This window comes from Phodopus roborovskii, unplaced genomic scaffold (genome assembly GCF_943737965.1).
Source record: "Phodopus roborovskii unplaced genomic scaffold, PHOROB, whole genome shotgun sequence".
In the NCBI taxonomy this organism is placed as follows: Eukaryota; Metazoa; Chordata; class Mammalia; order Rodentia; family Cricetidae; genus Phodopus; species Phodopus roborovskii.
The window spans coordinates 1,901,641-1,928,242 of NW_026126480.1; the positions used below are offsets into that span (position 1 = coordinate 1,901,641).

At 41.6% G+C, this 26,602-nt stretch overlaps 1 protein-coding gene across 1 annotated transcript in view; it reads left to right on the forward strand.

The window, feature by feature from the left end:
- The first annotated feature begins 2,620 nt into the window (after positions 1–2,620).
- Positions 2,621–26,602, forward strand: part of Me3 (malic enzyme 3) — a 172,707-nt gene continuing 148,725 nt past the window's right edge. Inside the window, exon 1 of the mRNA XM_051192187.1 lies at positions 2,621–2,911. Within this exon, the coding sequence (XP_051048144.1) occupies positions 2,729–2,911 (183 nt within the window). The 5' untranslated portion in view covers positions 2,621–2,728. The remainder of the gene's footprint in view (positions 2,912–26,602) is intronic.

Sequence of the window (26,602 nt, forward strand, 5' to 3'; positions counted from 1 at the left end):
GTATGTTCTTACATTTCCTTCTCCTAGAGCATACTTGATATTTGATATCTTTATATATAGTTTTCTATCAAACCTAAATCTTTTTCTTTAGATTAAAAGAGGAATTGTAGTGTAATATCTGTAGCACTGACCACACCCATTTGGGCGTAGTCACATGTTCTGCATGAGGGAGAATGGTTTTATGTCTGGGGTGGGGCCACAGGTGGCTCTCTTGCTTTTGGTTGGGTCACAGAGGGCAGACTTTGTGAATCCTTGGAGCTGGAACTTCTCGTGTAAGTGCATTCTCCCGGAAAAACTTCACTTAACCTGTACTGAGTCTAGTGAATCTTGATTTCCACAAAATATCAACAGACTTTGATGCTCCCTCATGGAAGACCTCACCCTTTCTATGGAGCAGAAGAGGGATGGGATGGAGGTTAGTGGGGGACATGGGAGGGAAGGAGAGAGAGAGAACTGGGATTGATATATAAAATAAGATTGTTTCTAATTTAAATTTAAAAAGGAAAGAGTTATATTTACTTGTTTGAAAACTTCTGTTACCTGTGTCTTTGTTTCTAGCTGGGGTTCAAGGGATTGGGTTTACACCCAAGCATGGAAAAGATCATTGTGTTGAACAAGGGTATAGTCATTGAATGAACAACTTCTGGTGACTTGCTCTCTACTAACTAATGAAGAAAGAAACATGCATAGGCAATCTCTGTCCTCAAGATGTTTGACAATTTTTGGTGATATATGCAAATGTAAAAATAGTATTGAAAAAAAGTTAATGCTCTTGGTTACAGACTATAAAAACTAACTGAAGTTTGCTTTGTTAATTAAAATACCACTGCTAGGCTTGTGTAAGTATCCAGCCTAAGACTAATCCTAACCAGGCATTTAACCTCTTTGCAACCTTAAAAATCTGTTGACCTTGGCTCTTTCAACAGGGAAGTCTGATCCTGCTCTAAGAAGCTTGGTTTAATATAGGTCATTCCGACAGAGAATTGGAAATTGGAGCAGAGAGGAAAGAGACTTCAAAGAAAGGTCATCATTCTTGAGGAGAGTGAATCCTGAGCCCCAGCGGAGGACCCCAAGAACATCATCATGCCTACTTTGCACTTGGGACATGAGAATGGAGGGAGGTTCAAAGAGAAGCCTAAGAGAAGCATACCATCTGTCTGGCAGCCATTCTGAGAGTCCGTAGTCCTGGTGAACAGAATGGTCACTCACCTTCACTCACCAAACAACTATTTTATTTTACTATACAGAGACATGCCAGGCTCTGAGGACAAATGGATTTACAGGCAGAGACTCTAGGCCAGCGAAGCCTGTATTTTAAGGGTGGAAAGTAGAAAATGAACCACCAGAGCAATGGTTACATGTAGGGAAAAACCCTTTTCTTGTATATCCCCTGGGGATGGGCAACACTGAATGGAATAACTAGAATAATGGCCTCCAAGTTGACCAATTAAGGATAACCTGAGAGATGAGATTGTGAGTTGTTTGGAAAGTTGGAGGATGTAAAAGTGATGGCAGATGCAAAGGTCCTCAGGTGGAGGCTGGGAACTGAATAAGTTGGAGAGACAAACCAAGAGGAGACCTCAAGGGCAATGCAGAGGGAAGCAGGATGAACTTGCGAAGTTGGCAGGAGCCAGGCTGTGGTTAACCAAAAGGCCTCCTGAGGACTTGGATGTTAGCTCACACACAATGAAATACTTGCTGTAGAAGGAATCTCTTGGCTACTGTGTAGAGGAAGTACACATTTAAATTCAGGGATAGGTGGACATGAAAGTGTGGGCGTGACCCTAACATCTATGGCCAGAGGCATGGGGGTCCTAGGAGCCCACTTAGGAACTGAGGGACTTTCTTCAAAGCTGGGAGTGTTCAGCACCTCAACTGCCAAAAAAACAAAAAACAAAACAAAAAAACAAAACAAAAAAAAAACGAGCAAACAAAAACAAGACAGAGCAAAGGGGTTCACAATTGTACTTTATTTAGAGGAATTTATTAAAAACTTCCAGCCACATGCGGCTTATGGTTATTATACTGGACAGCATTCTTGTTCAGGACCGTGCTCAATAGGGAAGCAAAGGAGGATTGTTGATCCTTCAGCGTTCACCCCTTAGTGCAATTTAGTGCTCTCTTGATGGAGAGTGCCAGGGTGAACCGACATTAAACTTCATCTTGTCTTTGATGCTGCACAGGCATCCTTAAAGGAAATCTGGTACTAAGAGGAAAGGTTTGGGAACCGCTTTTCCTGTAAGCACCAGTCACGCTGCTGCCTGTGCGGTGCAGTCTTTGATCGGAGAGTGACAGGGGACAGTAGCGCCTAGGCCCACCTGCCCGCAGTGGGACCACATAGGCTTCAGCTAGACAGGTGAGAGAGGAAGGACGAACCAAAGCTGACCACAAGGATTGAAAGTATGGAGACCCCTGGGAGCGCAGTTGCGCATTCTCCTGTTTGGGGGCAGGGATGGAACGGGTTGTCATCTGCAGGGGATCTGCTCTCTGAGCTTGCTTTCGCTTTGCCTGGTGAGGCTGAGGCTCCCGGCATCGCCACGGAACCTGGAGCAGGTGGCCTCGGAATAGGGGCCAAGGCTGGCGCCTGGAACCCATCAGGAGCCCCCAGCCTCTCCAAGAATACGCGTCCTGACTCTGGCCCCGCGCTTTGCTGGCTCGCAGGACCTTGCTTGGCTAGAGGGCACCTCTGACCTTGGTCTCTCCCTGGTTCCAGATCTGCGCCAGGACCATGGGTGCAGCGCTGATCACTAGCCCGCGGCTGGCCTCCCTGCCACGCCTGGCCTGCGGCACTCTCCGGCGCCAGGCACCCTCCGTGCCCGCCCAGGGCTACCACTCAAAGTCGGGCTCGCCTCGCCCCGTGCCCCTGAAGAAGCGAGGATACGATGTCACCAGAAACCCTCATCTCAACAAGGTAATAGTCTGGGCCTGGAAGGGTGGGACGTAGGATCCTGTGGCTAGAGAGAAGGACGCCCCGCCCCCGGGCCTGGAAAGAAGCCTCTGGCTTCCTTCCAAAGCTCTTCTGGTTTTGCCTAGAGGAGATTGCTCCATTTGTTTTGGCCTGTTCGTTCCCTTCTCTCTCCCTTTTGACACGGAGAGAGGCTATAGGTTATGCAGACCTTAATTTCTTCAGCAAAACTAATACAGACTTAGTGGAGGTCCGCGATGGTCCCTCTGACCTAGAGAGAGTCAGATTTCCAACAGATCTTGAGGACATTTCCTTTGACCTCTGGGAATTAAAGTTTCTGTATGTGATAGAGATTTCTTAGGAACATTGTAAGCATTAAAAGGAAAATGAAGGCAGAATTCTTAGCGTAGACTCGGGCACAAGTGAGATAATAAATATCGGCCAGTGTGGAACATGAATCTGGAAGGCAGGTCTAGAACAGTAGATCTTTTTAGCACTGGAAGGAACATCGGATAACTGAGTTCAAACTGGTCCTAGAACAGGAAGTGGAACAAAGGTGACTTGGCCAATGTGATCAAATTCAGATCTTTAATGCAGTGTCCAGCCCACTGCAAACACCTGCATATTAACCTAGGAATGTACCCTCTTCCTCTGGAAGTTCCTATCTTTGGTTCAGAGGACTTGTGATAGACAGGAACCCGGAAGCCAAGACTAAAGCTAGTCCCGCAACCCCATCTCCCCACTTTTAACTAGGAGGCTCAACTTTCTTCAGCCTAAAATGAATGATAGACCCACCATTCCAATCTCATTTGGTTATAGTGAAAATTTTTAAAACAAGTGGATTTGAGGTAATATTTTAAACTATAAGAAGTACTGGCTAAGCAATTACCACAAATAAAAAAGCAATAATCCTCATGTGTGAAGTTTAAAAAAAAAAAGAAAGAAAAAAGTTAAGTTTCTCTGATTCAGAATAGTGAAATTCAAATGAGGCAACCTGTATAGAAAATGTGATTTTAAGGGGTGGGACCAATCATGCCGTAGTATGGGTTGTTTCCTGCAGCGTTAATAGAAATCAAGGAAAGTCTTTTTGCTCAGTTTTTGCGGATCACACTGATCCCCTGCTCTCCAAAGAGGCCCTGACTTCTCTGTACACTACTTCTTTCCAAAGCACTTAAGGTATTTACATTGGTTTGAATCGCTTCTGTAATGTTAGAAGGTGCAGACAGCTTTAAGCAAACAAAAAAGTTCCTTTACAGAAACAAAATCTAAAAAAAAGGGCTGCAGGTAAGAATTGATGGAGAAGCAGAGGTGATTGCCCCAAGGGTGCGGTGGTGCTCTGGTCTACTCTGGCTTTGTGATGTCAGCTTCAACAGCAGCCATTACATGAAGTCTAAGTAGGTCAGTTCTCACTTATGGACTCTGCTTGGATTTTCTTCCATTTTCCAGGCCAGTCACCAGGAACTAAAGCCAATTGGAGTCTCCACCCAGAATAAGGTTTAAGGTATGGTCACCCATACCAACTGCCTTAGAATAGAAGAGATACAGTTCCCCACAATAAACCTTTTGTAAGTCATAAGATGTAAGAGAGATGAATTCTGATGAGCAAAGTAATATATTACTACTATAGGCTCCAATTATTAAAACAATTGCCTTAGATGTATGGGTACATTAACAACAAGCAGTTATTGCTTCATGAGTAGTTAAGAAAATAATGTTCTTAGTCCTGGGTTTTGGCCCCCTAAAAATATTCTTGTCCCCTTTGTAAGCTGTCCAAGTGACTTACCTTCCTTCCCAAGTAATAAAAATGGAATTCTATTCATAAATGCATGCAGCCTGCCATTTTCATAAATCCATACATTTTTGAAGATGCTTGACCATGGTTAGAGATGAGGAGGATATCTACAATGCTACTTAGAGCCAGTTACATCCTTCTTCTGCAATGAAGAAGCTGTTCTCCAGGGAGCTGCTCATATGCCCTGCTCTTCCCTCTGATGACCCTAGAATTTGGTGTTCCCAGAGAAGGCTTCAGGATTTCCCTCAGCCAGATGGGACAATTGCAATGAGGTTAAACAGGGCAACAAGGTACCAGAGAGGAAAAACAACAACAACAACAAAATGGATAGCTTTGCAAGGTCCTTCAGTGGTATGGTTAGTAGGCAGGTCTGTGAGTGAACTTTTTTTCGAGAATGCAAACTCCTTGAGGGCAAAGATTGAAATTAAGTTTTGTGCATTTGTGCCTAGAACACACTATTGTAAAGAAGCTCCTTGGGGATCTAGCAATTTAGCTCATGCTCTGCATCCATTTACTGTGTGTTCCATTTTTGGCAGATTGTTATATTGAAACTAGAGGGTGAACTAGCGAAGGAATTGTTTGCAGAAGATGGGCTTCTCATTGGGGGAGGGGTGAGGGTAGGCACAGCTGTTCTCCTGTGGTTACCATCGTCTTCTGGGTCTGGCATTGTCGTGTCCTGACCATGCTGGTTATGGTGCTTCTCTGTGGCCCATGTAAAGGCCATCCTCATCCACTCTGAATGTGAACCCCTTGGCATTTAACTTTTCACCATTTCCTTTGGCACTGGGCATACTTCTACTGTGGATGACTAGATTTTTCCCACAGTACACCATGATCTTCTTGAGGATGAAGATTGGCCTGTCAGATGAGGTTCTCTCTGCCTGATTTGACATTCAATAACTATTTGCCCTTGAGTTATCTTGAGTCACAGCCCTTCCTCCTCAACTGTGTCAACATTGATGTGGCAATTTAGCAGTCCAGCTCTCATTGACTACATTCTCATTGACCATGGCCTTTTGTGGAAGTTGCACACTTACTTGATCCTAATAATTCAAGATTTTCAGTCTTTCAACAAAGCAGTCTGTGTTTTTTTCCCAAAGTGCACCAACCTCTCTCTTTGACCTAACACTGGCAGTGACTTTTTTTTCCTTTAATAACATGCTACTGGATCAGTCATCTGCTTTTTTGGCAGGGTTTTTGTTTGTTTGTTTGTTTGGTTGGTTGGTTTGGTCTTTTCATTTTGTTTTGGTTGTTGTTTGTTTTGTTTTGTTTTATCTCCTGAACTTAATGTTTAAGGAAAGAATGGATGAAATAGGTACTTAAGCCACTGATTGTAAGGTGTAAGGTTTTTCCTCCTGCCGCAAGTCTTGTTCCACCGCCGCGCCAGCCCCAATTAACACACCGAGACTCTGTATTTGATAAATGCTGTTGGCCAGGTACTAGTTTCTTAACAGCTAGCTCTCTTAATTATTAACCCATTTCTATGTATTTCCACGTGGTCTTATCAGGGAGAGGCAGCTGGCGGTTCTGCTTTCTCCAGACTTTCCATCTTGACTCCCCCTTACTATTTCCTCTTTCCTCCTTGTCTCCTAGTCCCTCCTATCTTCCTTTCCTATTGTCCAACAGTGCTTTATTCATTAACCAGTATGAGAAACATATATACAGAGTGATATCTCCCATCACACTGATTGTTGACTGGCATATTCCATGCAATAGACCTTGTGATACTTCAAGACAGAACAGAAACACCTTTCCATGCATACTTGGGATATTTCAGTTCAGGAAGGTATTTCAGTTCAGGAAGCCAACACAGAAGCAGGGGCTAAGATTCTGGGGATGCACAGGGGTCAGCAGAATCACTTTAGCATTCAGTGGAGGATCTATTAGAGTCCAACACATACATTTGGTGTTTGAAGTGCCTATTTTTAGTTAGTGTCAGCTCAGAACTTGACTTTTCCTCTCCTTAAATGGGGGAAGTATCTCCTCACAGACTTGCTTCTTGAAGTAGAGGTTTATTGGTGATGTGACTAATATGCTTTCCCGAGACTTCAGTGTTAAATATGATAGAGAATCGGGATTCCTGACTGAAAGGGAAACAGTGGGTTACTAACTAAACATGAGTTTCTTATGCAGTTTATCTAGACCTGAGTCTCGGGCTCTCTGGTACAGGGAGTTAAAAAAAGCTCAAATGCTATTTGAATATTTCAAGACTAAATGAGCAAAACCAGGTTGAAAGTCAGTCTTTCCCTTTGAATACTGCCCTGTCTTCATGAGCCTGCTATTGTTACATGCTAAAACAGCTGAGAAATATTAGGGCTATGTGCTGAGAACAGCTAAAAGAATTTGTATTTGTTAGATGAGGTCAGGCCAATCTGACAAAATGAACTACAAATACAGAGACTTTAAAAAAAAAGATAGAATTACACAGATAAATCAATCTGGGTAGAATTTGTGAGTTGGCATGAAGCTTGATCTTGTTGCTTAGTGCTTCTTATGTTTGATGGTCCAAATGGTGACTCCATCAATATCTTTAATTCCACAGACTCCAAGGGCAGAAGAAAATGCTGCTTTTAAGGGCACTGAGCAGAAAACTTAAATGTCACTTCTACTCCAATCCACTTGACTGGAATTTGGTGATATGCACACTTAGCTATAACAGAACAAGGGATGGGATATGTCTGACTGGGCACTAATGTTATCAATTAAAAAATTCTCCATTATTAAGGAAAGAATATTTGGGGAAAGTGTCAGAAAGTGATAATCTGAAACTTTCATTTTTTTAGACTGTCAATTTTTCCTCAACCTTTAAAGTCTGTTTCTCTACACCCCCACTAATGCCAACTTTGTTCCCACACACCTCATCATGGCTAGCTTCTGTAAGCTAGACAACTATTCTACCATTGCCAGATTTAAGCTCTGTGCTGTGAAGAATTTGGGGCTGATATATCTCAGGTACTTTGCTCACAGTTAATAGACAGGATGAATAAAGGTGTCAAGTTGCTACCAGAGTTGTTATCATCAAAGCTTGATCTGCTAGCCTGCCAAGGTAGATTAGCTACCTGTCCCCAATAGGGCAATAAAAGATGCAAGTAATGGTGAAAATCTGAGAAGGGATGTTTATTAAGTGTGGCTGTGTTGGGAAGAGGAACAAATGAATAGATCCAGTGGTACCCTCTGATCCCCTGATCCATGCTCCAGATACTGGCATGCGGTTTGAGTTTAGAAAGAACAGAAGCATAACTCAGAAGCCATGGGCGAAGCATAGTCCTATCTATTGTTGGTCAGTCACAGACACATCACTGTCTCCAGGTCCTTGGTCTGCCCTGCAAGTGGTCAGCACTGGGTGAAATCTATTGCTGGGAGACAAGCACCCTACTGGCTGGCAAAAGGACATCAACCTTTTCATTTCTCAGAATGAGACTCCTTAGAAAATTCTAAGTCCTTGGAACCCATTGCCTCCATAGTCTTAACAGCCCAAGAAAGAGACATAAGTGTCTCACTTTAGAAGTTCTGATTCTATTGTTCCTTCCAAGATGGCTACAAATTAAATGAATCATTACCACTTTGTTCCCTAAATTCCTCCATGTCCTTCACCTCTCTTTTTGCCAGAGAGCCCCTCTTTAGCACATCCCCTCCACTAAGATCCCCATCACTAGTATTGACATGCCCAGTAGAATGGGAACAAGTCTCATATTGGGTATCTAGGGAGTGGATCAAAGAAGGGAGGTCCATATTCAGTCAGTGCCTCCAGTGTCCTTGAGTCCTCATCCTTCACTTTTAATGTCTTAGAGCTTCCATTCCTATTGTGACAGGGAGGGAAGCAGAGGGACTCAGAGCCAGAATGGAAACTCTATAGCAGTTGTTCTCAACCTGTGGCTCATGACCACTTTAGCGATCGCATCACAGATATCCTGCATATAAAATATTTACATTATAGTTCAAAACAGCAAAATTATAGTTATGAAGTATCAGGGACCCCATGGTTGGGGTCACCCCAAATATATTAAGGAGTGTATTAAAGGGTTGAAGCATGGAAAGGCTGAGAACCACTGATCTAAGGCAGGGTAAGGGTTCAAGGACACCACAGCAGGAACAGACTCACTTCCAAATACCTGAAAATGGAGCAGATATGGGCCAGGTGCCAGAAGCTGTGAAGGAGATTTACTGTTCCTGGAACCTGAAGTTGATTTGCAATGTGTTTTCTCATAAGCACGTGGTTATAAATAGGTGAATCATTCTCTAGAGAACATAGAACGTGTGTTAAATGAACATCTGTATATTCATTATGAAGATTTCAGAATCCATTGCCAATGAATGCTTAAGGGGAACCACACATTGCTAAGTAGACTCTATAGTCATAACTGTTGCTATTAAAAAAAAAAGCAAGTCTGGAAAATGGTTTGGAGGTCAATATCTGGAAAATGAATGCCTTTTTTTTTTATAACAGAGTTATATTGGTAACTTTATTTGCTCTCTGCATAATTCCTTAATGTCCCATTATCTTTTCAATTTTAGGTAACAGTTCCTATTGAGGCAAAGTTTCTAGAGTTGAATAAATAACATTCAGCTTAACTTTAAGGCATTGATGCACCTGGAATATATGAGTGGAACTCTCTCAGTAGTTGTCTCATTTCAATCTTTCGTACGTACCTTCTGCTGCCAGCTTTACAAGTAGTTGTAAACAGCAATATCTAGATTACATAAGCAACTTCATGAATGACATAAATACGTGCTGTCTGGCTTCAACCTGGGCCAACTGGCATCTTAAAAGGTTCTAAGTTTTGGCTAGATATAAAGTTTCTTTGGTCAGTTTTCAAGCCCATTTCTTGTTTTCCTACGTCAGTTTCTCTTGGTTGCCCTTGGCCTTTGTACACTCTGAAGTTTATGATTTTAGTGGTTTTATTTGACTACATTTTTGCCACTTCTACCAAAGATTTCTTATCTACCCTCTGCTTTCTTAATACCAGTCATATGGTGAGAGTGGGAAAGTAGCCTTTTGATTTGTTGGCCATTGCAGGACACTAATGTGAGCACTTCTGTTTGCAGCCAGGGATCACAGTTCACTTACAATCCCATCACTTTGATGTGGAGAAAGTACATTTAGAAGTCCTTTGGGGTAGTGTTTGACTGCCTTTCTAAGTCAAAACACAAAAGACTCTCTATGGTGGCATGACGAAAATCCTACAACAGGAGGTGCTGAGGTCAGCCATTAAATGCCTGCACTCATTTTGTATGCAAAGGGTTGCCAGGCAGCCTGGTTAAAACAGGGTTCTTACCAAAAGGACAGAGAAAAGAAGAAAATACACCCAGTTATTTGAGGAGATGGGTTTTTGATAGAAAGATCATCAGCTTTTAAAGGACTTGAATAAAAGAAAATCAACACTGTATTTGCTTTTATGGTGAGTGGGAACTAGAGGGACGATCCAGTATATAGCTGAATGGCTGGCAACTCAAGATTTTTTTTTTCTGCTTTGATGACTTTATTTGATGGTGAACTACAGAGCATCCACATTAATTGTCTTGAAACACACTCTCTACGGTGTAGAATTCTGAAGAAAGCAGGCTATATTGAGCCCTTCTCATCCACCTGAATTAGCTTCTCTTCAGAGCTATGGAGCTATCTGAAGCTGAAACTGACAGACATACACTGTAGGGAAACTCCAACTTGGTATTATCCCTATCTCTTCTCCCTGTGGTTTTAAGAAAAACATTGATGATTTCAGTTTAGATGCCTATTGTGTTGATTTAGTATTGTTATGGAGGGGATTCAGGCTACAATTACAACTAGCAGTTTCAGGAGATATATTGTACCCAGAGTTCTTCTAAGCAACTTACATAGGTATCAACCCTTTGAGGTGAACATTGTTATTATCTTTATGTTACAAATGAGGAAAAAAAGGCATAAAATGGATAAGCAACTGTTCCATGCTCTCTCTGTTCAGTATGGCACAAACACACTTAAACCAGATGTGTGCACTAGACTTCCAGCATGCAAGATCCCTCTTATTTGGGGCTTACTGTATATAGCCTGATAAGCTGTGAGCTTCCTGTGGTGATAACTAATATAGTCTTTGTTCCATTATGTGGCCACTAGGTTGTTATTACTTCTATTTGCTTGGTTCATATCAGGGAATCCTGAAGTTGGAAGGGGCTTTAAATATCACTAAGTATCTTCTAATCACTCTTAAAGTATATGTAATTCTACTCAAACTCATTGTTTACATATTAAATTCACCATTAGCCATTTTATGAGTCCCGAGTCCACATTAAGCAACAGGCAAGTCATGGTAAATATAGCACTTCCTCTGCCTGTGAGGAGCTTACAATATAAGACAGATGCAGGGGAGGACCCAGGATGATAAGTGTAATAAGAGGGACATCTTACAGAGCATGAAAAGGTGTGCAACACTGCTTGGGGGGGGGGGCTGGTGTGAATGGCTGGCTTGGAGTTGGCAGGTGAAGGTGATGGAAGGGAAGCTGATTAAATGAAACCGTAAGAGGCTGGCCACCCATTACTGTTGAGGTGGAATAGACAGAAAGTGTGTAGCCTTAATGGGTGTTATTTTAAAAGTACTGTGCAATATTTTTATATTATTTTTTCTTATTTTACATATCAAGCCTCTCCCTCCCTCCCATGACCCCCAACTCCCTCCCATCCCACCCACCCCCACTCCACAGGAAGGATGATGCCTTCTAGGAGGGATCATCAAAATCTGTCAAGTCATTTGGAGTAGGGTCTATGCCAGTATCCCTCCATGGGGAATGTGCTCCCAAAGTCCTATTGTGCACCAGGGATACATCCTGATTTCACTGTCAGAGGTCCCTTAGACTGCTCAGGCCTTCTAACTGAGACTGACATTCAGGGGGTCTGAGTTGGTCCAATGATGGTTTCCAAGCTATCAGTCTGGGGTCCATGAGCTCCCCCTTGTTCAGGTCAGCTGTATCTGTGGGTTTCTGTAGCCTGGTCTTGACCCCATTTTCTTACCACACCTCCCTCTCTGCAACTGGATTCTAGGAGTTTGGCTCAGTGTTTAGCTCTGGGTGTCTGCTTCTGTTTCCATCAGCTACTAGATGAGGGCTCTATGACGGCATATAAGTTCGTTATCAATTTCATTATCAGGGAAAGGCAATTAAGGTAGCCTCTCCCTTGTTGCTCAGATTGTTATTTGGGGTCACCCTTATAGGTCTCTGGACATTTATCTAGAGTCAGTTTTCTCTTCAAACCTATAATGGCTTCCTCTATTATGGTATCTTTTTTTTTTTTTTTTTTTTTTTTTTTTTTTTTATCCCCTGACTCAATCTTCCTGGTCCCACATGTTCTCCTCTCCTCCCCTTCACTTTCTCCTAACTCCCTCTCCACTTACTGCCCCACTACCCACTCCCAATATGCTGAGGAGATCTTGTTCCTTTCCCCTTCTATGAGGGACCTTGTATGAATCTCTTAGGTTCCTCCTTGTATCCTAGTTCCTCTGGTGGTGTGAATTATAGGCTTGTGATCCTTTGCTCTATGTCTAAAATCCATATATGAGTGAGTACATACCATGTTCCTCTTTTGGTGACTGGGTTACCTCACTCAGGATGGCTTCTTCTAGTCCCATCCCCATTTGCCTGCAGATTTCAAGATTCCATTGTTTTAGTCTGCTGAGTAGTATTCCATTGTGTAAATGTGCCAAATCTTCTTTATCCATTCTTCAGTCGAGGGGCATCTAGGTTGCTTCCAGGTTCTTGCTATTACAAATAATGCTGCTATGAACATAGTTGAACAGATGTCTTTGTTGCATGGATGTGGTCATTTGCGTATATGCCTAAGAGTGGGATTTCCAGGTCCTGTGGTAGACTGATTCCCAATTTTCTGAGGAACTGCCATACTAATCTCCAAAATTAACCCACACACCTATGAACACCTGATTTTTGACAAAACAGCTAAAAGTATACAATGGGAGGAAGAAAGCATCTTCAACAAATGGTGCTGGCACAAATGGATGATGGTGTGTAGAAGACTGCAGGTAGACACCCATGTCCTATTGCCATGCACAAAACAAGTTCAAATGGATCAAAGACCTCAATATAAATACAGTCACACGGAACCTCTTAGAAGAGGTTCCTTGAACAAATTGGTACAGGAGATTGCTTCCTGAACATAACACCAGTAGCACAGACACTGAGATGGGCAATTAATAAATGACACCTCCTGAAACTGAGAAGCTTCTGTAAGGCAAAGGACATAGTTGACAAGACAAAAATGGCAGCCCACAGACAGGGAAAACCCCACATCTGACAGAGGGCTGATCTTCAAAATATACAAAGAACTCAACAAACTAGCCACCAAAGCACCAAATAAACCTATTAAGAAGTGGGGTACAGAACTGAAGAACGAATTCTCCATAGAGGAATCAAAAATGGCTGAAAGACACTTAAGAAAGTGCTCAACATCCTTAGCCATTAGGGAAATGCAAATCAAAACAACTCTGACATACCATCTTACCCCTGTCAGAATGGCTAAAATTAGAAGCAACAATGACAGCTTATGCTGCAGAGGATGTGGAGAAAGGAGAACACTCCTCCACTGCTGGTGGGAGTGCAAACTTGTACTGTGTAACATTATTGTATCAGTTGCTTTCCCTGCTGCTGTTATAAAATACCCAAGGAAAAACAGCTTAATGAAGGCTTTATTTGGTCTTACAGTTCAAGGGGGATGTACTCCATCATAGCTGGGAAAGGGGGCAAATGAACCTGGGCATTTGATCACATTGTATCTATATTCAGGAAGCAGGAGAGAACAGGAAATGGAGCCTGGCTATAAAGTCTCAAGGCTTACCCACTATGACCCACTTTCTCCACTGTGGTCCCACCTCTTAAACATGCCACAGTCTTCCCATACACCAACAGCTGGAGATCAAATGTTCAAATATATAAGCCCATGGGTGACATATCACATCAAAACCATCACTATTATGAAATCTCTAATCTGACAAATAGTTAATGTCTCCAGAACTTGGATATGAGCTTTGCACTTATTTGTTTGCTTGTCTATTGTTGTTGCATTTACATTGCACAAAGAACAGACCACGTATAAAATTCTTCAGAACACTTCGGGACTCAGCATCTCCTCTGCCACACCTCTTTCCTTGTTAGGGCCACTCAGGAACCATTTGTTCATCCTTTGCATTCTTTCAACATTTAGTATATGTAAATGGTACTGGCTCTTTTCCAATTCGGTTTCAGTGTTCACTTACTAGTCATGTGTCTGTCTCCATATTTTGCATTCTATTTAGATCCAAGATGTGACATGCATAGCCAGTCATAGCACATACTCAATAAATATCACTTAGATCACATTCCCTTTACTCAATAGATCAGAAACAGCTAGGATGAAGACAAATAATACATCAACTGATCTCTTTCAGCTTTTCTGAGAAAAAATAGTGAAAACCCTGATTTGAAAATATAAATTATTTTTTGATTTGTTCATGATACTTGGAGAATTTTAAGTACAATGGCTAAAGAATACCATCTTTATGGTGAGATTATTAGATGTGCTGTTACTAGCAATAGGCTCAATGACTTTGGAGGTAAAGGAAAACAATCATTTAGACTCAGCTATGTTTGACCATCAAGAAGTATTATCTATAATCGGGTCTCAGAGCACATAGCCTGAAATCTAGGGTACTTGGAATCAGAAAACCCCATGCTTTCCAATATAGTTTGAGTACATTCTTTGAGGATTCATATGGTGAAATTTAATTATTATATCAAGAGAGGAGATACTTAGTATCTTAATTAGGATTTCTATGAGCAAAAGGCAAGTTGGGGAAGAAAGGGTTTATTTGGTTTACACTTCAGCATTGCTATTCATCACTGAAGGAAGTCAGGACAGAAACTCACACAGGGCAGGATTCCAGAGGCAGGAGCTAATGCAGAGGCCATGTAGGGGAGCTGCTTACTGGCTTGCTTCTCTTGGCTTGCTCAGTCCTTCTTATAGAACCCAGGACCAGCAGCCAAGGGATGACACCACCCACCATGGGCTGGGCCCTCCTCCAATAGTCACTAATATAGAAAATACCTTACAGTTGGATCTCATGGAGGCATTTCCTCAACTGAGACTCCTTCCCCTCTGATGACTCTAACATGTGTCAAGTTGACACACGTAACCAGCCAGTACATCTAGTATACTCCATATGATGATATAGAGAGATAGGGGCATCAGGGAATGACTAGGATTAGATAAGACCATCATGGTGGAGCACACAGAACTAAATACTGATGTCTTCATAAGAAGAAGGACAGATATGTGAGGAGATACAAATAACTTGCATGCTCAAGCACACACACAGTCTCTTGCCATGTGATGCCTTGTGCTACCTGGGGACCAATTTAGTAAGAAATCCATTACCATATATGACTCCTAGACACTGGAGTCAAAATAACACTCCTTAAAGTCATATGTTCCCAGTCTCAGGTATTTAGATATAGCAGTTAAAAATGAACTAATACAATTCTAATCCAGCCCTGCCATTTATTAGACTCAGGGTCTTTGGAAAGCTTTTATATGAGACTGTTTCATCATCTATGATGGGAATGGCAATAAAATATATTCTCTTGATAAGTTTTTCTAATAATTAACTGAAACACCATATCTTACATGCATTGTAAGCCTTTGATTAATTTTCAGCTAACCCACTTCATTAACATTTCTAATACAGTACAAGCTCTCTCTGCACCACAGACACCAAAAGGTTCAGGACCCAGTGCCTGCCTGTGTAGAACATCCAGTCCAGAAGGAGAGGGGAAGGTTAAATCATCAAACCCATCTTCATGCACATGACAGTATTGCTGGAAGAGGAGTGGGTCAGGGAAGGAGCAGGCTAGGTGAGACCATTCACTAATAATTTTTCTGCTCTTTGTGGAACCTAGATATTTGTCTGAAAGAACTTTAGGTAAAAATGTCTCCAGAAGTAGAAATTCAAGTGTCTTTCAAACAGATGTACTGGAGACTGAGTCTAATGTTGGGATGGTGTTGCCACTGGCAATCTCAGAATGTTTTGGCTCATACCAGCATTTTAAAAATTCAAGTTTTAACAGTTCAAATTTGGGTGGATCTCTATTTCATCATTGCTATAACATTCCAAGTCTCAGGAGATTATCACAATAAGACAGCAGAGATGAGAATGTTTATGATGACAGTTTAGAGATACAAGAGTCAAAACATCACCTCAAACTCAGATAAATATAGCCCAGCTGGCCCAACTTATGTTCCATCATCCTGGGAGAGTCTACATATGCTCTGTTATAGGTAATAAAATCTATCTCTATCTCTCTCTCTGTGTCTCTCTGTCTCTGTCTCTGTCTCTCTCTCTCTCTCTCTCTCTCTCTCTCTGTGTGTGTGTGTGTGTGTGTGTGTATCCTCCTCAGTTACACTATATACCTGATTTTTTTGAGGCAGGATCTCTCATTGACTTCACTAATTCAGGTAGACCAGATGGAAAGGAAGCCCAGGGATGCTCCTGTCTCTCCTTTCAAAGCACTGGAATTGCAGGTGTGCATCCATGTTCTTGAAACTTTTATATGATTTATGGGGAATCAAACATATACCCTCTCCTTCAAAAAAAAAAAGTACCATTTTGCGTGGCATGCTAAAATGCCACCTTTAGCCAAGTCTTTATTGACATCTACAGAAGTACTTTCTGGCCTTCATTTCCAAAGGAACACATTAATATTAATTGTTGCCATATACTTCAAACTGAAGCACCTGCTGACGCAGCTCTTGCTGCCACTCCTCTGTGCTCATTTTGATGAATGAGCATGTTTCCAACTGTAACTTCTTTCTAAATTTGTATTTCTCTTTGCAGTAATGAGACCAAAAGGCAATCCACAAACTACTGGCAGAAAGCTGAGCACTACTGGCAGAAAGATGAGCCCTTGTGTCAGACTCTCCTCTTTTCTTATCTCTTTCATTTTATTTTTGATCTCTTCTAGCCCATAGTTGTTTGTTTTGACTGGGAAAACCATTTGAGGTCACAAGGACAGCAAATAGCAACACAGCTGCTGCTTGATGAAACAGGAGGAGGCATGGTTGGTGTCAGGAAAAACTCATTAACAGCCATATTTAGAAACATGCTTTGAAATCTACCCACCAGAGTCAAAACATCCCCCTGCTCTCACAAGAGTGGGAAGCAGCTACTCCTTGCATGTTTGTGGAGCCTCAGACACTGCCTAAAGTTTGTGGGAAAGTCTAATAAGTGCTAATGGCAGAAGGAGAGAACAGACTGCCTCACGTTGTCTTTTGATCACTATATAAGTGCACGTAGACATGCACATGCTCACATGTGCGTGCATACACACACACACACACACACACACACACATACAAATAAAAAAGTAAATGATAGAATGAGAAACACAGAGGAAGGGTGTGTCTGTCTAGGGATAAGAAATAACCTTCAAAGTTACAAGCTCAGTGGCCTGCTTCTTCAACTAGGCCCAAACTCCTAATAGCCAATTTAGCTATGAACTTCATCTATAATGAATAAATTCATCGATGGATGAGTCCATCGATGAATTTATTTCTCAATGGTGCTATCAACAGGACGTCAATCCTTCAATACATAAACCTTGGGTGAGGTACTTCATATCTAAGCCATAACATGTAGGAAAAATTATAAAGAATTCCATTTAGGTGACAAGGGATAACTTCTGAAAGAAGTGATATTTAGTAAGAGACCAAAAAAAGAAAGCCATTCAAAAGTGAAGCCAGGGTTAATATATTTTGGGCAGAAACAACAGTTTCTATAGAGTCTAGAGGTACCAAGTGTCTTCACATGGCAGGTTCTGAGAAATAACAATAGACAGGCCAGTAAGAGTATGATGAGGAAGGGGAAACTGCTTAAGATCAGGGTGGAGAAGACTAGGGTGTATGAGGTGTGAGCTCAGTGTACTTGCTGTAAATCATTACTAAATGCTTCTAGTCAAGGAGGAGCATTGTATGATTTATACTAATAAAATATTTTCTAGTTGCTACATACACTCAGACTGGAGGACGGCAAGCAGGGGAGAATACCTCATTAGAGGCTAGGGCAGCACTGGAAGCAAGAATGGATGGGGACTGCAATGTGGGATCAAGCAAGAAGAAAGGAGAGGTCAGATAGAGGTGGAAGGTACAATGGATAGGTTAAAGCTCTGTATATATATTTTGCATCAAAAAAAAAAAACGTAAATTTATCTAATCCGTTTCCTAGTGTGACATTTTATTTCCTGATGTTTTAGCACTCAAGTTGGAAAGATATTTAGGAATTCCCTAGGCAAATGGGATGGGGCAAAGAATTTTCAAGGAAATATAAGTGCACACATCGTGTGAGAGAAAATATGAGTGACTAAAGACAGAGGAAAGAGTGTGTAGCGATGGGACTGGAGAACAAGATAAAGGGTAGGAGTCCAGGACCAATACCATCTGGGTAATAGTTTGACCTTAGCCCTGAAGGTGAGGAGAGGCACTGTACCAGGTTTTTCTTTTAGCCCCACCAACCAGCTCCCAAATCATGACATGGAGACTTATTATTCATTTTGAATGCTCTGCCTAGCTTAGGCATGTTTCTGACTAGCTCTTTTAACTTAAATTAACCTGTGTCTCTTTATCTTTTACCTTGGGGTTTATTATCTTTCTTACTTCTGTGTATCTTACTTTCATTGCTTCTCTATGGCTAGCTGGCTGGCTGGCTGGCATCTCCCTTGTAAGGAGTAGGTTTTTCCGCATCTCCCATCACTCCCTTGTTCTTTTCTCCCTGCATCTTTCTTCTCTTTGAGCCTAGATTTCTCCTCCTATTTATTCTCTCTGCCTGCCAGTCCTGAATATCCTTTTTCTTGCCTAGCTACTGGAAATTCAGCTCTTTATTAGACCAATCAGGTGCCTTAGGCAAGCAAGGTGAAACAGATGCAACACACAGCCAAAATTGTCAAACAAATGCAGCATAAACAAACGTAACATGCCTTTACATGGTTTAAGTAATACTCTGCAACATAAATAAACGTAACACATCTTTGTCTAGTTAAAATAATATTCCACAACAGGACACTAGCAAATGGCTCACTGAATCTGAGCTTAGACTAATCACCTGGTTCCAGGTAAAAGAGTAAAATCACAAAAACTAGTTGCAAAGGAATTCAGCTCCCATGAGGAAAATGAGGACCTGATATGACTTGTGATGTAAGAGCTGAAGAAAAAAGAAACGGGTTCCTTCCAGAATCCCCTGCGCTCCATGGTAGCAAGGCTAACTACGAGTCACTGGTAATATTCAGAAAAAAAAATGGAAACCTCATATTTATCCAGCATAAATTTACCGGGTAGTTATAATTCTATGTCTTTGCATAGAAAATTAAAGAAATAAACCCATAGATAATGCCCATGTCAGAAGTTCTGCTTGTCAGTCACAAGTCTTAAAGACTAGAAAATAAGTTGGTTAGGAATAAATGCAAGATCTTTCAAAATATAAATTTTCTTTGGAACTGTAAAAAATGTGAAAGATGATGGGACCAGGCTTTTTAAAGTGTTTGTTACAAATGTTGATGTCATTGCCTTTTATCTAACTACCTCTTCTTGTACCGGTCTGTTTTTCATAAAACAACATTCTGGTTTTCATTTTGTCTCCCAGAATGTAGGGAAGGTTGACACTTGTAGTATATAGTTGTATTAGCTGGTATTTTCAATTTGCAGCCTCTTATACAGTAAATAGTACCAATGTCCACTTCACAAATACATAATGACACTTTGTTTAAATAGCTCTAAGAATTCAAAAAAATCTTCCTTCTTTTACTCAAATTTCTGGAGAAAAAAAAATCCCTTTCACTGAAAATGAAGGGCTAGGGAGACAGCTCACTAGAGAAAGTACTTAGGATGCAAGCATGAGAACCTGAGTTCTATTCCCAGAAAAGAAAAGGCTCAGCAGAGTGATGTGCTCTAAATGACTCTGTCTCAAAACACAAGGAGGATGCAACCCAATGAATGATACGCAAAGTTGACTTCTAGCCAACATACACACACACAAACACACATGAATACACACATATATAGACATCCATATGCACGTACATAGGCACAAAGGAAAATAGAAAGTACATTCATAATTAGAAGTAGTTTCCTTTCCCCCACCCCCACGTAAACTTTTTTTTTTTTTTTTTTTTTTTTTTAGAACTAGGGCAGACTAAAAAGGATTTAGACCTCATGCAATATGAGCCTTTCTCAAATTTAGGCCTACACAGGCAAAGTGTTATCACTTTCTTCATTGAAGTTTAGCTTGCCTTTCTCTTTGCCAAGTCCTAGTTAGTCTTTATGAACCCCAGAGAGCAAAAATAGAAAATCAGAAGTTTGCAGGAATGATTTTTCTTGGCTAGTTTGACCGAGTATCAGCTACTTGCCTAAATAAAAAGCCGCTTAAATATTTTTTTCGTTGAGTAGAATTTTAAGAAAACTAGAAGTAGAGATACCATTGTAAGCCCACCCCTGTTTTCATGTACTTTTTGGTATTATCTTGGAAAAGCCGTATGTCATACGGTATGATTCTAACCACCATAGACACCATAGAAACCTCAACGATGAAACATTTCCCAGAATAAAATACTCTGGTGTTTCAGTCTTACAAGCCTTGTACAATGTAAAATATCTTTGATTTTAAACACTAACTATGGATTCTAAAAATCATTGTAGAATAAGACTGTTGTGGTTGCCTTTAATTCACCTCCCCTTCAAAAGATTTTTTTTATGACAGAGTCTAACACTATAAACATTTCACGACATTGTGACTTCAAAGGAGAAAATCTGTAAGTGTGTTTGCCTCCATTTAGATGATGGTTTGCAGATCCAAAGGACTGTGTGGGTCCACTCTTTACATGGGGAAATGCTTCTTTTATTGCTTGGCCTCAGAAGTGTCGTTCCCATCAGCCCACTCCGAAAGAGATGCTGTACTAACGTTTTTTGCTAAATAACCTCCTCTATAGTACTTCCCTCTGTTTTGTCTGTTATAATTCTTTTTATGGTCTGTGTTATTTCATTAATTTTACTATTGCTTTCTTATCGGGTGAGTCAAATGAAAAATTTTCTCTTACCTTCATATTTCTATTTGATACAAGAACACAATATTTAGTCCAGAAAATTGTGTCAAGATTACTAAAAATTATAATATCTCTGTGTGTGCATATAAATGTACGTGTGTGTGTGCACGCACACACACCTTAGTTGAGGACAGAAAATTATGCTCTCACTGTGTAGCCCAGGCTAGCCTCAACTTTGTCCTCCTGTTCCAGGTTTCCAAGTTCTGTGATTATAGATATATATCATCATTTGTTCTCTCTTTACTTTTCAGATCTGCATCCATGAGTATTTCATTGATAATAAAATAGAGAATAGGTCATTATGTGTATCTTACTAATGACCTAGTTGTTAATATGATGATATGTATCTCTGGGAAGCTAGAAAATCACCATGTTTCCCAACAGGAAGCTGAGGAAAGGGGTACCATTCTGGAGATGAGAACCTGGGACTGGGTGAGAGGGAGGGATGTATCTGGGACTATCAGTCAATGGTGGAGGCAGGAAGAAGAAAGGAACCTGAGTGTGTCAGTGGTATAAGCTAAAAAGCATTGGGCTGCATCTCATACAGGAAGCTTAACTGAAGGTAAAACATGGCTGACAGCAAGAGAAGAGGGATAAAAATAGAAGATCTGGGTCACAGCAAGCGACTGCAGAGTATGAATGTGTCCTTGTTACTTTAGTGCATCTTGAAAACAGCTTCTTTAAACACACACACACACACACAAGATAGCAACCTGTGTGGTCAGTGTAAAAAAGCTGAACTGGGGTGAAAGTTTCCTTCTACCATAAACTCTGGTTGCCTTTTTACACTAGAATCCAACAAGCTTGGTGATGTCACCAAGCACAAATTCTCCTTTGAACCAGGGGACAACCCACAAAGATTTGGACTAAGCCCTAGAGGACTCCCACACAGTCTTATTGTTGTCACTTTTTCCTGCATCAAGGACATGTCAGATGGTTATAATTAGCCCTCCCATCTCTTACTAGTGAGCACATGGTGGGAATTGCAATGGGAACCTGTCCTTGGCAGAGGTTTGGCCTGATGCTTCAGGTAAACTCTGTCCTCACCCACTCTTTCTGCCCAAATCCATGTTCTGGTCCCATATCTAGAGGGGAATTCTGATTCAAATCAGGTTGTCACACTCAATTTTCTCCCTGTCCACCTAACTACAAGCTACCTTGTACTATACCAGTGCCATCTTGGAGATTTGGAGTCACGGAAAAACCTCATGTTCCTTGCTTACTTAGAAAGAGAATTTTCTGGATTCTTTGACGTTGACACTTCCTGCCTTAATATGGAGCTTCATTTCTAATCCCTTTAGACTCTCAGTTTAATGAAAACATAACAGATTTCTGTTTAAGATCATTAAAGCTCACATAAATGAGACTATAAATCACTTGTTCCTTTGAAAGAACATTCACTTTGCGTGCAGAGCAGTAGAAAGATCAGATCTAGTTTCCAAGACAGACTCCTCCACCGAGAGTGTCCCTGAGCCTTTGTTGTGCAGGCATCCCTCAAGGATTCAGATCCTGAGGTGCATATTTCATGCGAGCATGGGGACATGTTTATGCTTGGGATAAGTATTCTGGTGGGAACTTTGTGCTTCAAGACACTGAGCACTAATTATAAACAGAAACATCCTACTATGATTGGATCATTTATTTATTCTTCTGATATAGTTTATCTAGGGAGACTTGGCCCAAGCATTTCCACTGACAAAGGAAAGGTATTAAATCTTCAGCTCCCTTTCATGCTCAGCAAGAATGGGAATTTCATGATTAAGAAAACAATAGCCAACCCAGATGCCCTTCAACTGAAGAATGGATAAAGAAGATGTGGCACATTTACACAATGGAATACTACTCTGCAGGAAAAAAAAATGGAGTCTTGAAATTTGCAGGCAAATGGATGGAACTTAAAGCAACCATTCTGAATGAGGTAACCCAGTCAGAAAAAGAAGAACATGAGCCCTCATCTAGTAGCTGATGGAAACAGAAGCAAACACCCACAACTAAACACTGAGCCAAATTGGAGTCCAGATGCAGAGAGGGAGGACAAGACCATGCTGCAAAAACACATGGAGACAGCTGACCTGAACAAGGAGGAGCTAATGGACCCCCAGACTGATAGCTGGGAATCTAGCATTGGACTGACTCAGACCCCCTGAACATGGGTCTCAGCTTGAAGGCCTGGGCAATCTAAGGGACCTCGGACAGTGGAACCAGGATGTATACCTGGTGCACAAAAGGACTTTGGGAGCACATTCCCCATGGAGGGATACTCTCTTAACCTAGAGGCAGGAGGGAAGGCCTAGTCCCTACTCCAAATGACTTGACAGATTTAGATGACCCCTCCTGGAAGGCATCACCCTACATGTGGGGTGGGGTGGGGATGGGATGGGAGAGTGGTCGGAGGGCATGGGAGGATGGGAGAGGGAGAGAGGAAGGGATGGAGGGAGGGAGGGAGGGAGGGAGAGAGGGAGGGGGGACTGGGATAGATATGTCAAATAAAAATAAAAAAGAAACAGTAAATTTAAAGAAGAAGAAAAAAGAAAACAACAGCAACAGACTTCTATAGGAAGCAGGGCTAAGCAGTGGGGAAAGAAGACATGAATTATGGATGTGTGAACTGACTCCCTAGGTCACCTGGGGACATCTGGCGCTGGTGATTCACTAGTCCTTGCTAAGGCTCCTTACAATCTAACATTCTCTTCGAGATAGAGAATGCCCTCTGGTAGAAACTTCCTGAGGGGGTTTTCCAGCCATGCTTGGGAGCATGGTCTATCATAGTTTGATGGAGTGAAGCAGGGTAAGCAATGCAGGCCACACAGGCTACGAAATCTAAGGGATCTGGGCTTGCATCCTGATACACTACATGCTGGCTGTGGGCTTGGGAAGACCTACCTGATCGTTCTTGTCGGAATTTCTCTCTCTGTGAAGGAGTTCAACAATCCAGCCTCCTAAAGTGCTAACATCTGTCACGAGTGCTTACTCAACACTTCTGAAGGATACCAGGCTCCTAATGAATTTGATTTAGCCTCTTGGCCCTTTTCCAAACATTGGCACTATATTAGTAATAGTGTCAGGAACTCTGAGTGAGGAGAGAAGCTCAGTTGGTAGGGATGCTTGCCTAGCACGAACAGGTCCTGGGTTTAATCCACAGTACCGAATGCCTGCAATCCTAGCACCCTGGAGGTGAAAGCTGGAGAATCAGAGGTTCTAAGTCACCAGAGGCTGCACAGTGAGTCAGAGGCCCATCTACCTCCAGGAGCCTCTCCCAGTTCCGTAGCAAGAATTTCTTCTGTCCTTTTCTGAAGTACGGCTTTAAAAGAATCCATGAAGAAGCATTTAATTTGTTTTCATGTTTTGCAATGTGTGCTGTAAATCATTACTGTTCCTTTCTTTCCTTTCTTTCTTTTTCTTTTTCTTCCTTTCTTTCTTTTTTCTTTTTTTAAAAATCCACAGTAAGTGCTAATTTCCTCTTCCCTTGGTATCTTTAATGCCTCGGTTAATTTAGAAGTCTGATTGCAGAAGGGAACACAGCCATGCTGCTCCTGAGCTTCATGCCCATAGATGTGCTGTGTGTGTCTAAGCAAAACCACACGTGTTTGGGAGGAAGAGGGATTCCCAGTACCACAACCTCACAGGCTATACTTAATCACCTCAAACTCTGGGTTTGGGGTTAGTCTGGAGATGAAAAGCCACTTGTATTTACTATATCAGAGAAGTAAGGGAACACAGCATACCTAAGAAGCAGTCTGTCAGAGAACACAGCATACCTAAGAGACGGTCTGTTAGGAGCCAGAGCCAGGCTGGGGAGGCTCCTGTGAAGAGCAAGAAACTGGGTGGGACACAGACCACAGAGTTGCAGTATACACAGAAAGAATCAGCTGGTTCTGTACATATTTATACCTATGCACATCTATATGTGTTCGCATATTCACCCATTAATTCATTAACATATAGTTTCTGCATCTCAAGCCTAGATCCTGGCATGATCTGACTCTTCATTCAATGTCTGCTGGGAAGGTTCAGAATCTCACCTTCTCTCGTGTGGGCATGTCCAAAGTCTTCAAACTGATTTCCTTGTCTTCAGTTTCTCCCACTTCTGGTACTAACTTCTACTTATCTTTATCAACTTTTGGTAGAGGGTGCTTTACCAAATACAATTTTAAAAACATGAAGTGACCCCCTCTAAGAAAAGTTTCTGTGACTCTCTTCATCCTATACTACAAAAGTCATAGCCCTCAACACCATACATGGCTCTTCTGAAGGGGAGGCTCAACCTAGATGACTTCTCTGTGTGTTCCCAGTACTTGAATGCACCAAATTCAGTTTGTTCCATCTGCTTTCTTCTCTCCACTCTGGCGGCCCCAGACCAAATGTAGGGGTTTTCACCTTGTGTGCATGTGCATCCACTACAGTGACCCTCATCACACTTCTGTGAAACAGTTTTTAAATTTTATTTTTGTCTTATGCCCCAAAGACAATGCCATTTCTATGGCATTTTGCAGCCCTAAGAATCTGGCTGTTGCTTCACACTCATAACAGATTGTACAAAATAGCTGAATGAAATAATGAGGACTCCCTAAATGTCCACATGTAGATTGTAATTCTACATAACACTCAGCAGCTGTCAGTTTTAAAACCCTTCTGAGGCACCTGATAGAGACACCAGGGCTGACTTTCCAGTTTTGTTTTTACCCCATTTTCTATTTCTTTCCTCCTTCCATATATTGAGTAATAATAAAAGCCAATAATAAATTATTTGTGCACCTCATCCACATTGCTAGCTTCTCTCTCTCCCTCTCTCATCCTTTCTCTCTCCCTCTCTCTCACCCTCTCTCTCTGTGTGTGTGTGTGTGTGTTTGTCTGTCTCTCTCTTTGTCTCTCCCTCTCTGTTTCTTCTCAACACCCAAAGCCTAGCTGTTAGACTCCACTCTACCAATGGCCAGCTCCTATGTAGCTTATGGGAAGAGTAAGTAAAGGAAAATATAAATCAACATTCTTAGAAGCACCTTCCTGTCATCTTTCTCACCTAACCCCCCCAGCACTTTTTAACATGGTTGGTCATTTGTCTTTTTTTCTCTATGGGATGAGAAGATTCAGGATCTAGAAAGTTAACTTTCCCAAGATCTCACACAGACAGCAAACAGAAATACCAAAGTACAGATATGCAGCTCTGATTTCAAAATGTGTGTATATTCTGCTTAATGATGTCCTCTCTGGGCCTCAGTTTCCCAATCTGAAACCTCACAGAAGGCAGAGAATAGCGGCTATGCAGGTGTCTCCAGGGAGTGACAAATGTCAATCTGGGCTTTCACTGGAATGGCACTTCTAATTAGCATTGGTAGTGTGGTCAGGCAAGGTTCTGCCACCCCTATCCCATCCAGGCCATGGCCTTGATCCTTCTCTTTACAAGTGTTTACTCAAAGCCACACAGGGCTCTAAAAGCATTTTTGCAGATGTCATCTCAATTTACAGCTTATAAAATCCACAAGGGGAATGTACAATAATTACTCCCACTTTACAGGTTAAATACTCCCCTGAGACACAGAGAAGTAATGTGTCCCTAGGTGTTATGGAGAATTTAACCCTCTAAGTCTCAGACCAGGCATCTTAAGCCCCATTACTCCCACCTCCCAGATGCTTGAGTTTGGGGCCTTCAGGCACCCAGGTTCCTTTCTTAATCCTTACAAGCAGCCAACTGGTATTTGCCATCTATGTCTGACACAGTGTGTACTGTAGCTCTGAGCTTTCCCAAGTTCCCATTTTAATCAAGACAGACCCAGAAGACTCGGAGAGAGAAATTATCAAACCAAAGA